We start from the raw sequence: 14,388 nt of genomic DNA, 5'->3' as shown, positions 1-14,388 counted from the left end.
CTAAAAAACTTAAAACATCTGTTTTTTAAAATCATTGTTTACTTTCCTCCTAAGGAAAAAAAATCCTTGACAAAAAACTCTTTTAAGGGTTACCCTAACAATGTATAACATTATCTAACATTAACTGTGCTAGGCAAACATAGGTAAAAATGTCTCTTATTTGGAGGATTTACTAGTCTACAGATTTAGTGAGTAACTCTGTTCTTCTTCCAATTATCACATCTTTCAGGAATGCCGTTTCTAAACATTCCTTCCTCCAGGAAAACTACAAACAATATTCCAACTCTAGTATATGAAAAAGCTTGCACAGAATAAATCACAAAACATACTGAACCTAGTATCTTTAACACAATATCCTACATCATCCCATATTATATCAAATCATATTCCTCACAGGCAAATGAATATAAACCCCTCTTCAATACTTCAACAGTCTCAATATCAAACCTGCCAATACGACAGAAAGGCCATTTTCAGTTGAGTCAATTTTATTACCTCCCCCCAAATAAATCCTACAAAATTAAACAAAGATGTAATACAACTAGATACCTTGTTGAAATAAGCCTTTTCTATTTTAAGGGGAGTACCTACCCATCTTCTTCCTGGAGCATGCACAGATTATTTTAAAATCCAACAGGACTTTAAATGCTTTTCAAAACTGACATAAACAGTTTCTATCAGCCAAAAATTGGGGAGTAAATGTTTTTAAATTTATCCTTTACATTAAGAATATCACAGCAGCACACCAAAATGACCTATTATAACCTATTATATCCAATTCCCAAACTTACGTTGAGGATTTAAATCCCATACTGCCATGTATAAACACCATCAATGCGATACAAAATAGGCACAAAGAGTCACCAGCACGATGTGGTGACAAAATACTAAACTGTCAAAAAATAATTCACTTTCGCAATATCTTATTTTTAAATTCGTGTGGTATCTTAATGTCATTTTAAAAAAAACAGAAAGTCTTGTTCAGTGATACAACTAAAAGTACTTTTCATTTCCTCAACAGCCAATCAAAATTTAGGATTCCAAATTCAATACTTTCAAACTCTGAAACAATAGTTTCATAAAAGCCAAAGCAAATGCATTAAAAAATAATTTTTCATAGGACCATCACCACCACCAAGAAAAAAGGGAAAACATGGATACCAGGCAAGGATGTTTTTAAAAGAAAACACTGAGATGGGAAGAAGTTTCTCATGATGATCCATGATGGTGAGTTCCTGTTTTTATCCTAACTGATATCTGAGGATATAGTTTAGATGATCCTCTGAATCATCTAATTAGGGGAAAAAAAAGTTTTTGAGGCTGGAAAAAACTATCACACACTAAAACCTCTACTGCAAAATTTACAAAAATTTACAGAAATGTTCATTTCCAGATTGATATTTTTGAAATAAAAATTAAAATATGAAATTACCAACTATTACTAGGAGGGTGGGCATTCTGAGTTTACCTTAAAGACACAGTGAATGAAACTACGTGTCTCCCTATAAAGAAAAACTTTAGGTCAACCCTTCAATTTTACTAGTTTATTTGTGCACCGGACCAAGAAGATAAGCTATAATGTTACACAATTTGTGGATTTATTAACAACTTCATTTTTAAGTCATTGGTTGTAGAGTATAAGTTAAACAGCTGTTACAGGGTCAGAAGCAACTGATTTGGCACTACTTAACAATATAAACTGGAAAAGGGCTTTTTCCAAATGATTCTGGGGAATGAATTTCTTGCCTGTAACTGCTGGGCCAAGTTCTCATTTTCCTGGATGATTGTTTTCCAATTGTTTCCAAAAATATTGCTCTGATAAACTATTCTACACTTAAATTTATTCATGTTTTATTAGGATAACATAATGGATGAGGTCCAAATGTGATTGAGATTACCAATGTTACAGATAAATGAGATTATTTCCATTAAAATAAAATGTGCTTTGATCATCCTATTTAAAGTTTTGTAAGCAGTGTCATTTGCCATCCACATTCTGCTCTTTGACACTAAGATGGGATCTCTCGTTCACAAGTTCAAAGGCACACAAATTACTACTTGAAAGGTGAGGCATCTCTACCATACAAGCACTCATCCTACAGCTTAAAGAGGCCTTTTTGAAAAACTACACTAACAAAATTCAAGTTCCCACCTCCATCTCAGTGTCCCTTTCTCATCTTGACTACTTTAATTTCTGACATTTTCCCCATATTGCCCTCCATGAATCAAATCTATTTCAACTTAGAAATTGTGAGAAAAGATTTAAGATTTGTTACACATCATATATCCCTTCTAATTTTAAAAAATTACTGACATATTAAGTTCATAAAAAGATTCAGAAGGGAGGAGCAAAGGAAACAAGGCCTGAACATATCAAATGTGTAATATTTAGGCCATTGAGATTACAGTGCTTCAGCCAATTAACATGGGGAAAAAAAATGTCTGTTGGTCAAGCATTCAAAGGACTGTAAAACACATCTGCAGAAGCAATTACAGCAGTAATTTCACCCAAGTCATTTGGTATACCACAATATAATTCTCTAAGTTTCAAAACATCAAAAAAAATTGTGTTCCCTAACTTTGCTAGCTCATTTTGTAGGGTTAAATTTCCATCTCAATCTACTTTCTTTCCTATAAATTAATCAACATCTGTAAACTTCTTGCCTGTTCTATTAGATTGAGAATTAGAATGGGTGTTGATTAGATCAAAGTTGTAGTTTCAATTGTTTTTAAAACAATTACTCTACTCCACAGAATATGGCACTATCCTATTTCACAGACTGTTACTTCTCCCCGAAATTCTTACTTCTGGTTAAAATAACAAGCATGTGACAAACAGACCTCTGGCCCTGACAGATTATCAGTAGTATCAATAGTATGCACTGACTTAAATTGACCTTTTCCTAAGAGGATTTTCAAACAAACTAACAAAATAAGCTTCACAAGCATAAAAGCTTAACAGACACGGCATATCCACCTACAGCATGGATAAGATCCAAAACTTGTTTGGATGGAAGAAGGGTGAAACTAAGAGCAATAGACGCCCTTAACACTTACAAACCCTAAATAAGTGTTTAAAGACCAGAGGCACGTAAAATACATTTGCACCCCCATAATGCCAACGTAATAAATGCCTCTTGAATAGACCGGGACAAGCACAAGTTTTCCCAGGAGCGCCGTAAGTTTTCCCATAAGTACACATATGTTAAAAAAAATCGCAAGTAGCGCCGTGGTGAAAAAATCAACTGATCTGGAAGTTAAGAGACCTTGGTTTTAGGCTCCTAGCTCAACAACTAACTCCCAGAGTGACCTTGGGCAAACCAGACTCCCTAGGCCTCACTTTCGTTATCTTTGAGAGAGAACTTGAAGTCCCTCTTACAGTATTAACTCTGTTCCAACTTCCTGTGATTCGGAGTAGGCTTCTGAGCTGCCAATAATCAATGCCAGAAAAAATAGGAAACGGGTTAAATGGGTCAGAGTCCCCGAAGCGGAGATAGTGGTCAGAGGGGAGGGTAAGTGGACCCTGACCCCACAAAGCGCGAGGCTGGATTCGGGGGGGGCCGAGCTGTCTGCGGGAGGGCCGGAGGTGGGACTGCCCGGCTCCCGGCCCGGCGGGAGGTGGAGCCGAGGTTCTCGCGTGCATTGTCCCCGGGAGGGAGCCATGTTTCCTCCTCCCCGGCACTCCCAGATGGCGGCCGGGGGCGCGGGGCCGAAGCTGAAAGCCCCGTGGTCTGGAAGACCAAGCGGAGGCGGGCGGGAGGAAGAAGCTCGGGCCCGGGTAGGCCTGTCTCGGGAGCCGCGGCCCCGAGACTCACCCGGCGGCGGCGGCGGCGGCGGGAGGGACGGCCCCCCGAGCGACGGTTCCCTGCTCCGCGCCTCCCACCCCCCCATCGGTTGGAGCCGAGAAGGGACACCATGCCCAACCACGGCCTGAGTCGGCGGCGGGCAGGCCGCATCGGCCTCCTGTGCAGCCGCAGCTGGGCAGCGGAGCAGCGAGAAGCTGGCCCGGGCGCCTCGACTTCCGAGGCCTCGGGCCGCCCCAGTCCGGCGCGCCCTGATCCCCTACTCACCGTTGGCGCGTTTGAGGGCATTTTCTGGCCTCTGGAAATAGGCCGGCATCTTGGCGGCAGGCTCAGCTCACCCGGCGTCAGCGAACTCCTTAGGGGCCCGAGCCGGGACAGGAGACGAAGGGGAAGCAGCGCGAGGATCCACACTCCTCGCCAGCAGTAGCCCGCGCCCAGCCGGCCAGAGACGGAAAGGAAAGAACCACGTGACCCCCGCGCGGCGGCGCCGCTGCCGCCGCCTAGGCCCCGGATGTAGGGGCGGGCCTTCGCCCGCGCACCGCCCCTCCTCGCGCGCAGGCGCGTTGGCCGCACGCCTGCCGGCTGACGTGTCGCCTACCGAAGTCTTCCAAGCTCTCTGACTGCACCTGGGGACTCCGCGGGGAAATGTTAGAGAGCCGGTTCTCCGGCACCTCACTCTTCGAGCGACAATCTAAGTGGGAAAGGTGAGATCTGGGTCAGAGCATCTGTCTGGCGAGAAGGCACAGATTCTTCTTTTAACATGACTTGTGCGGAGTCATACAAAGTTACTCTCAGGTACCATCCGCCTAGAGAATGTCTTGGCTTGACTGAGTTAAAATGCCGAATTTATTCATTTAACGCAGATGCTTTGAGCAGGTATCATTAGGGCCAGCGATGCTCACCACTGGAGATAGTGGTGACCTGTCACAGCCCGGACTAGTATGGGGAGGAGGGTTGTAATAAGTAACTTAAATAAATAAGCAAGCTTATTTCATATCTAGGTAAAATTTTAAAACTGGGGACACAGAGATTGCCTGGGCCCTCAGAGATAGATGAGTACACAATGAGGGTCAAGATAGGATCTTTTCTGGGCCTGGAGAAAAGCATAATTACTTGCTGTTGATTAATGCTCAATAGAAAACAAGCAACCTAAGTATACTAAAAGCCACTCAGGAGGTGGCAAAAGGAAGTAATCAGGGTGATAAAGGTTTTTTCCCTAATCAAGCTACTTTTGTACTATATATGACTGGATAATTTCTCTAATACAGTGTTTTGGAGGGCTTTTCTGACTTGAGTGGAATAAATATGATTCTCAAAAAAACAGTTAAGGGCACAACTGAAGTACTACATTATACATATTTGCAACATAATGTCTTACGGTTTTAAAACAAGTATCACGTTTTACAGTTTACTGAAGTGCTTTCACATTCATTGTTTTGTTTACAAGAATGCTGTAATGAAGGTGTTTATACTGACGAACATAATAAATTTCAGGGGTAAACCAAGGTTCAACATTTATACGTTCATTCAACAAACTACGTCATATTATCAACAAACCATTACCATGTGCCAGGCTGAGGAGGTAAGCACCCGATAGGTAGGTACACAGCAGTTGAACAGGACAGATTTGGTTCCTGCCTTCTCAGGCTTTGCAGTCTAGAGAGGGGAAGATTTGAACACTCATTGGAAGCTCCGTGGAGGGAATTCCTTGGCAGTACAGTGGTTAGGACTCCATGCTTTCACCACCCAGGGCCTGGGTTCAATCCCCAGTCAGGGAACTAAGATTCCACAAGGCTGGAAAAAAAAAAAAAAAGAAGCCACGTGGAAACAGAGACACCACTCCAGTCCAGGCCCCCATCGTCTCTCTAGGCCCATCTCTCAGCACACTCAGTGTCTTTTCAGTGCCCGAAACAGCCCTCTCCTACCTCCAACCCAGCGCGTGCCATCACTTCACTTGGAAATTCACCACTGCCCATTCCTTGCTCTGGCAGCAATCACCTATACATGTCACTTCTGCCAGGATTCTTCCCTGGCCCCCAGGCAAGTTTAGGTGCCAAGGCATTGAGCGTCAGTAACATCCTGTCTTAACACTGACCATACTTCAGTGTAATTACTTGCAGACTGTAAGTTCAGAGAGGGGAAGGACCATATTTGTGTTGTTCACCACTGTATCCCCAATGCCTGGCAAGGCATCAGGCAGACAAGATGCTCTCAAAAAATGCTGGAGAGAGAAATGAATAAATCCTTACATAAGGGGCTTCCCTGGTGGCGCAGCGGTTGAGAGTCCGCCTGCCGATGCAGGGGACGCGGGTTCGCGCCCCGGTCCGGGAGGATCCCGCGTGCCGCGGAGCGGCCGGGCCCGCGAGCCGTGGCCGCTGGGCCTGCGCGTCCGGAGCCCGTGCCCCGCGACGGGAGAGGCCGCGACAGTGAGAGGCCCGCGTACCCGCAAAAAAAAAAAAAAAAAAAAAAAATCCTTACATAAATATTTATATAATACATTTTCCTACCGTACACATGGGGAGGTAACAAGTTTAAAGGCCAATGTGTGTCACGCTTCATTCATAGAGCATCTCCCCATCTACGCGGAGCGCTCGATATCCCTAAGCCTCAGCATACAAATAGTAAAGAAGAAACAAGAATGTTCTTCACCCAAAGTTCCTAGTGGCACTGATTCTGAACCTCCAGTTGTGCCAAAGTTCACACATGATTTTCTGACGTCAGTGCTCAAAGATACCATGCTTTCCTGCACATATATATCCCTCCCCTCCCCGCCCCACCACCGTTTCCTGACTTAGTACTTCAAGCTTCAGCCCAAAGGCTTCCTCTGCAAAGCCTTTCCTGCCAGCGGGGGCCCTACCCAACTTCCTCTTTGCCTGTGCTCTTTGTTCAGGCCACCGTTAACTCCACCACCGTTAACTCCATCACTGGGGCCAGCCCTGAGCTCTCTGCTGCCCCTGCAACCTTGTCAAGGGGTGGCTGTGTTCCTCCATCAAACCACTGGTGCCTGGAGGTGACCAGTGACCGACTAGCTCTTCCCACTAGCTACTTCCAGAGCTCGCTCGCTCTCTTTCTCTCTCCCTTAAATTCTGAGCTTTGACATTCATGCCATCAGTCTAGGCCACATGTGATTCCTCCACGCTGCAGTCCTCTACAGGCATCTTCAGAACCCAGGTCACATTCCCTCATTCCTTGGCTTTTAGTTCTGGCTCCCTGTCACTCTCTCCAGCACCACCATCGTAATGATTCGTGGGCTCTATACCCATGTATCAGTAAATGATCCTGGCCACCTGGCCTTCACTATGTGTCCTCTACCTGAGCTCAGCCACTCACACATGGTGATACCCTAGAGTCTAGACCAAGAGTCAGAACACTTTTTCTATAAAAGACCAGGTAGTCGTTATTTTAGGCTTTGCAGGCCAGGAAGCAATGTCTTCAATTATTGGAGCAACCGTTCTTGCTAAAAGGATAATAGTCTTTTTTTAAAAAAAAATATTTTAAAATGTGAGAAAGCATTCTTAGCGCAAGGCTATATAAAAACAGGCAGCAGGCCAAATTTAACCCACAGGCCACGGTTTGCTGACCCCTAACCCAGACCTTGTCACACTAACTGTCTCAGTTCCCAAATCTTGATTTCAAGCATCTTCTTTTCTGGCCACCACCGCCTATGGTTAATTCTATCAGATCCCAACTTGAACAACCCTGCTGCCTGACTGGGACCTGCAATCCATTCATCAATTGTACTTCCTTTTCGCTGCTCTCATCCCTCTTGTCCTCTGTTTCCTCCAGACGCAACTTGGACTCCATCATTTAGTTATTTGCTTGCTCAGTTCTCCCTTTATTCTACCCCAAACCCTGGCCAACCCAACCCTCCACCCACTCCTTACCTATAGCCTAACGTGACTGGAGAAGAATGCACAGCCATGTCGACAAGTCTCACTTTAAGTTCATGACCACAAGCCTCAACAAGCACTGTGTTGCTGTTCAGCCATCCTACTCCACTTCTCTGGGCCACACTCCCACTCTCCCAGATGACTAGTTCATACTTTTTCCTCTCTCTAATTCTCCAGTACGTCCTTTCTCTACTCTCAGCCAATGGCCAAAACAGTGGAAAAATTAGAGAACTTTGGCACTCTGCCATCTACCACCCATCTTCATCTGTGCTCAGACCCTCTGCCTTCCCTCCTGTTACTCTCCATCCACTATCCCATCTAGAGCCAGCCCCTACCTACCAATACGTTGGATTCCATCTCCTCTCACACACAGATATGATCACTGCATCCTCCCTGAAACACTGTCTTCATTTGGCTTCCAGGGTCACCCTTTCCTGATTTTCTTCCTACCTCTCTGTCTGCTCCTTATCTCTGACCTCTAAGGTTGAAAAGGCCCAGGGCTCAGCTCCTGGACCTCTTCCCTCCTCTAACTACCTTCATCTCTTGGTTCTAGCTCGTGCTTCTAGGTACTTTCACAGTATGCATCTTTGCCATAGGCACCTTTGCCCCAAGCATTTTGGCTCCAAATATTTGTTGCCGCATAACTAATTGGCCTTAGGCAATTTTGCCCTAAAAGATAAAATAACGAAAAGTAAAAGAGGGACCTCATCTGTCAGCTCGATAAAGACATCCATAATATCACTAACCTCGGGCTTCCCTGGTGGCGCAGTGGTTGGGAGTCCGCCTGCCGATGCAGGGGACACGTGTTCGTGCCCCAGTCCGGGAGGATCCCACGTGCCACGGAGCGGCTGGGTCCGTGAGCCATGGCCGCTGAGCTTGCGTGTCCGGAGCCTGTGCTCCGCAACGGGAGAGGCTACAGCAGTGAGAGGCCCGCGTACCGCAAAAAAAAAAAAAAAAGCATAATGTCACTAACCGGAAGAAATGCTAATACATTTCAACCAGTTGAAACCAAAGTGTCAAACCAAGAACTGTCAACCAGTTATTATATCCTTCATAACAAAATTCTTACGGCCAATTAGTTATGCAGTGGAAATGCTTGCTTATGGCAAAGGTACCCGACACGCTAGCTCATAGCTTTAGGAATCACATCTGTGCTTATAAGTTACAAAATTGTATCATCAACACTTGATCTCCCCCCTGAAAGCCCGTCTCACATCCATTCAATGTTTGACACACACCATACTCCCAGCCTGTCCCAAACCAGACTCCGGGTCTCTTCTGGCTCTAACCTGTGCCTCCTGCCATCGTCCCCCAGTGAACCATTACAACCCCTTTCTTCTGGTTGCTTAAGCCACAAAAGTGTTGGAGACATCCTCGACTCCACTTTTTCTGTCATATCCCCACGTCCAGTCAACCCATCAACAAATCCCACATGTGCTACCTCCACAGCTATCACTCTGATCCAAGCCACCATCATTTCTCATCTGGAGTGTATAATAACCTGCTAGCTTGTTTTTCTCTTTTCACCTGGCTCCCTTCTCTTTTTTCTCAACTTAGCAAGGAGGGGGATCCTGTTAACACAAAAGAGAGGTGATCATGTCAGTCCCCTAATGAAGACCCTCTTGTGGCCCCCAGATAACCCTGTGAAAGTCAGTCCTTACAATGGCCGACAAGGCCCTACACAATCCCTTCCTTTCCCTTGTCCCTCCCATGCCACGCCAGTGTCACCTTTTCAGTGCTGTCTCCCCTCACCTCTTTAAAGTAATAATAACCTCCCTTCTTCCCATACGGTACTTCCTAGCACGCTTCTCTTCTTTATTTTCCTCCATAGCATTTATTTCTTTATCATCATTTGATCCCTGATACATTTTATGAGTTTCTTTCTTTATTGTCTACTCCTCTAGAATATAAGCTTGAAGAGGGCAGGGATTTGTCTGTTTTGTTCAAATGCTCTATATCTGCAGCACCAGTAAGAGTGCCCTGCACAGGGTAAGCACTCATTAAATCTTCGTTGAAGAAATGACAATTGGTTAAAGCAAGCCTCCTATATTATAATTGCCCGTCTGCATGTTGGTCTCCTCTATGACCCTGGAAGTCCTTTGAAGGTCATGATTGGGACCATTCATCTTTGTGTCTGGACAGTGCCTGGCTCATGGTCACACCCAAGCACCTTAGTGGTTCCAGCTGCACCATAACAAACTAGGTCCAAAACCTCACAGCCTTGAATTCCCAACCATGAAAGTGTCTAACCGGGGTTGGAAAGCTTTTAGGCAGTGGTGTACCAAAGGCAGACATGGGGTACACTGTGCTTGTGCCAGACAGTTCTCACTGAGCCTTTGGGTTCTGCACATTTAAAGCAGGAACTTGGAATGCAAATTCAGTTGAGTATATTTTTTAGCAGAAACATGTCCTGGCAATATACTGTTATTTCTTGGGAAAAATGCATCTTACACTCAGGAGTCTTCAATTAATATTCTGCTTGCCTCTAGAAGAAGGCTGAGGGGAAGAAGAAAGAGGGGCTTGTTTGTGGGAATTGGCACATGTGCTCACACGTGCCATTGCTGGCATGCCATGAAGCCCAGCTCCTGCTTGGGAATTGAGGAGATTATGCCCAAAGCTACACAAACCAACTACAGCCAAGGAAGCAGAATGAGTAAGACACTGTGCATAGTGGTTTTGGGTGTGGTTTGAAACGAGGCTTCTCTGTGAAATGTGTTAAACATGATTAGAAGAAACCCTAGAACGTGTGGGCTTTCATCCTGGGTTTATGGATGTTAGACTATCTTCACATGGACCTTTTCATTGTGCTCTCTTCTCAGGGAGCAGCTAAAATAGTCCCTCCTCAGAGAACCCTTTCCTGACCACGCAATCTCATCTAAAGACCAGCCTGTTTTAATTCTCAGAGGAGAAGTCAGCACTAACTGGGAGTTTTCTTTGTTTCCTTGGTTACTGTCTGTCTTAACATACTAGATGGTAAGCTTTAAGAGGCCAAGTTCATCTTGTTCACCACTGTATCGCCAACTCCTGGAACTATGCCCAGCACAGGGCAGACATTCCATAAGTATGAGACGTGTGAATAAATGAAGGAATGGAGACTGTGGTAGACAGACTTCTAAGATGACCTCCAAGACTCCTTCTCTGTGGTGTATACATCCTGTTTAATGTCTGGGACTGTAAATGTGATGGTGTATTACTTCTGTGAGTAGGTTAGTTATATGTCACAGTTGACTTTAAGAAGGGGAGATTGGGGCTTCCCTGGTGGTCCGGTGGTTAAGACTCCACCTGGTTGAGGAACTAAGATCCCACATCCCCCCCCAGAAAAGGGAGGGGGACATCACCTGGGTGGGCCTAACCAATCACATGAGCCCTTTAAATCTGGGTGTAGAGGTCAGAGGCAGAGGAAGTAAGAGAGTCAAAGCATGAGAAAGTATATGGAGGGAGCCACAGAACGAAAAACTGCAGGCAGCCTCTAGGAGCTGAGAGCAGTCCCCCAGCCAAAAGCCAACCAGTGAATGGAGGCCTCAGTCCTACAACTGCAAGGAACTGAATTCTATCAACAACTTGGATGCACTTGGAAACAGATTCTTCCCCAGAGCCTCCAGAAGGGAATGCAGCCTGGCAAGACCCTGAACAGAGACCCAGCCACACAAATCTACAGAACTGGGAGCTAATAAATGGGTGTTGTTTTAAGCCACTGTTTGTGGTAACATGTTACATAACAAGAGAAAACTTATACAGAGACCTTAACAGTTTTCTCCATATTAACTCACAGAGAAAAAAGAATGAAACACTATGGAGTCTTCACTTTGCAGGAAGTGAAAACCAAGGTACAACTCAATGGAGGAAAAGGGCAAGACTGTGTAAGGTGTAAGTATAAAAATGCAGACAGGGGCTTCCCTGGTGGCGCAGTGGTTGAGAGTCCGCCTGCCGATGCAGGAGACGCGGGTTCGTGCCCCAGTCCGGGAAGATCCCACATGCCGCGGAGCGGCTGGGCCCGTGAACCATGGCCGCTGAGCCTGCGCGTCCAGAGCCTGTGCTCCGCAACGGAAGAGGCCACAACCAGTGAGAGGCCCGCGTACCGAAAAAAAAAATAAATTCAGATAGGTCTAGCGAAAGCCTCATGAGAGCTTTGAGACTCTCTGAGACTATGAACAAGTTACCGTACTCCACATTGGTATTTTTAGAACTAGGGGCATGTTACATTTCCTAGGGAACTAGGATAATAAATACATCTCAGTTATTCCTATGAGCACGCCAGTTTTGGAGTTAGTTGTGGCTTCAAACCACAGCTTTGCCATTTTACTTGACATTCGGGAAGTAATCTCTCTGAGCCTCAGTTTTATCAACTGTGGAATAAGCATGATGAGGTTGTTGTGAGGTTGAGTGAGATACTATGTGTATCGTTCTTAGCCCCATCCCTGATACAAGCTCTCTAGAAATCATTTCCACGTATATGCAAGACGGATAAAATAATCAATGCTTGAAATATTCCCAGCCTCTTTCTGCCCCCTCAACTGCTAAACTATTCTGATGGTGAGTAATGAGCGTTTCCCCCTTTCCTTCCCCGCTGTTTTCCACATCCTGTATTCGGGACGGGAAGTAATCAATCAGGAGGACAGCTGGAGAAGTTGGGTAGGAGATTCAAGTAGGAAGAGGCTGAGATGAGAAACAGAGGGGTGGGAAAAAAGGCTAATGGGGGGAAAAAAGGAAAGAGGCGAGAAGATGAAGGTAACAGAAAGAGTTATTTCTAAGGAGAGTGGAGAGAGATATGAGAACCTGTGCCACATGAATGAGAGAGAGTTTACAAAAATACAAGGGAGTCTGTGCCGACATAAATACATGATTGACTGGATAAAGTAAGCAAATAGAGAAATTTCCCGTGGAGAAGAATTCCACATAATTTATATAGATACTTTGCCCTCAAGAGAGTGGAGCATAAGCCTCCACTCCTTAGGCGTCAGCTGTGCATAGTGACTTCTATCCAAAAAGAACAGTATAGAAAAAGGAGCGAGGGAGTGACTTTACAGGAGAGAAACCCAACAAACACAACCTCAGCCAGGTGATCAAGGTGTCATATGATGAGATGAGAACTGCACTTGACCGCTGTGGTCTTCCTCCTGCTAAATGCAAAACCCAGTCTTATCGTGAGAAAAACATCAGACAACTAACTGAAGGACAGTTTATAAAGTACCTGGCCACTACTCCTCAAAACTGTCAAGGTGATCAAAAACAAGGAAAGTCTGAGAAACTGTCACAGCCAAGAGGACCCTAAGGAAACATCCTAAGTAGAAACCTGAAACAGAAAAACTCATTAGGTAAAAATTAAGGAAATATGGATAAAATATAAACTTCAGTTACTAATATATCAACATTGGCTCAATAGTTGTGACAAATGTACTATACTTTTTTAAAAAAATATTTATTTATTCATTTGGCTTGCACCGGGTCTTAGTTGTGGCATGTGGGATCTTTTTAGTTGCAGCATGTAGGATCTAGTTCCCTGACCAGGGATCAAACCTGGGCCCCCTGCATTGGGAGCATGGAGTCTTAGCCACTGGACCACTAGAAAAGTCCCACAAAGTACTATACTGATGTAAGATGTTAATAATAGAAGAAATCGGGTGGGGAGTATATAGTAACTCTCAGTATTATCATTGCAACTTTTCTGTAAATCGAAAACTGTTCTAAAACAAAACATTTATCCCAGATTTCAGTACCACATTTTTAAATTAAAAATAATACAATAAAATGTTTAAAAATATGAGAGGAAAGGAATTTTGGGTTTCCCTGGTGGCGCAGTGGTTGGGAGTCCGCCTGCCGATGCAGGGGACACGGGTTCGTGCCGCGGTCCGGGAGGATTCCGCATGCGCGGAGCGGCTGGGCCCGTGAGCCATGGCCGCTGAGCCTGCGCGTCCGGAGCCTGTGCTCCGCAACAGGAGAGGCCACAGCAGTGAGAGGCCCGCGTGTGAGAAAAACATCAGACAACTAACTGAAGGACAGTTTATAAAGTACCTGGCCACTACTCCTCAAAACTGTCAAGGTGATCAAAAACAAGGAAAGTCTGAGAAACTGTCACAGCCAAGAGGACCCTAAGGAAACATCCTAAGTAGAAACCTGAAACAGAAAAACTCATTAGGTAAAAATTAAGGAAATATGGATAAAATATAAACTTCAGTTACTAATATATCAACATTGGCTCAATAGTTGTGACAAATGTACTATACTTTTTTAAAAAAATATTTATTTATTCATTTGGCTTGCACCGGGTCTTAGTTGTGGCATGTGGGATCTTTTTAGTTGCAGCATGTAGGATCTAGTTCCCTGACCAGGGATCAAACCTGGGCCCCCTGCATTGGGAGCATGGAGTCTTAGCCACTGGACCACTAGAAAAGTCCCACAAAGTACTATACTGATGTAAGATGTTAATAATAGAAGAAATCGGGTGGGGAGTATATAGTAACTCTCAGTATTATCATTGCAACTTTTCTGTAAATCGAAAACTGTTCTAAAACAAAACATTTATCCCAGATTTCAGTACCACATTTTTAAATTAAAAATAATACAATAAAATGTTTAAAAATATGAGAGGAAAGGAATTTTGGGTTTCCCTGGTGGCGCAGTGGTTGGGAGTCCGCCTGCCGATGCAGGGGACACGGGTTCGTGCCGCGGTCCAGGAGGATTCCGCATGCGCGGAG

General features: G+C 44.8%; 2 protein-coding genes across 3 annotated transcripts in view; one reads left to right on the top strand and one right to left on the bottom strand.

The window, feature by feature from the left end:
• Positions 1 to 4,282, bottom strand: part of EIF3A (eukaryotic translation initiation factor 3 subunit A) — a 35,572-nt gene extending 31,290 nt beyond the window's left edge. Inside the window, exon 1 of one of the 2 annotated variants that reach the window (XR_003677587.2) lies at positions 4,071 to 4,282. Coding sequence is in view for 1 of the 2 variants with exons in the window: in XM_007111110.4 (XP_007111172.1) it covers positions 4,071 to 4,119 (49 nt within the window). In the remaining variant the exon portion in view is untranslated. The remainder of the gene's footprint in view (positions 1 to 4,070) is intronic. The other variant, XM_007111110.4, reaches the window with a different exon arrangement.
• Positions 4,283 to 4,433: 151 nt separating this feature from the next.
• DENND10 (DENN domain containing 10) overlaps positions 4,434 to 14,388 on the top strand; it is a 42,196-nt gene continuing 32,241 nt past the window's right edge. The window contains exon 1 of the mRNA XM_007111111.3: positions 4,434 to 4,507. Coding sequence (XP_007111173.1) covers positions 4,449 to 4,507 — 59 coding nt within the window. The 5' untranslated portion in view covers positions 4,434 to 4,448. The remainder of the gene's footprint in view (positions 4,508 to 14,388) is intronic.

Source organism: Physeter macrocephalus, chromosome 20 (assembly GCF_002837175.3).
Source record: "Physeter macrocephalus isolate SW-GA chromosome 20, ASM283717v5, whole genome shotgun sequence".
NCBI classification, from domain to species: Eukaryota; Metazoa; Chordata; class Mammalia; order Artiodactyla; family Physeteridae; genus Physeter; species Physeter macrocephalus.
Note: the sequence above shows the minus strand (reverse complement) of the source record. Positions and strands in the feature narration are given on the sequence as shown.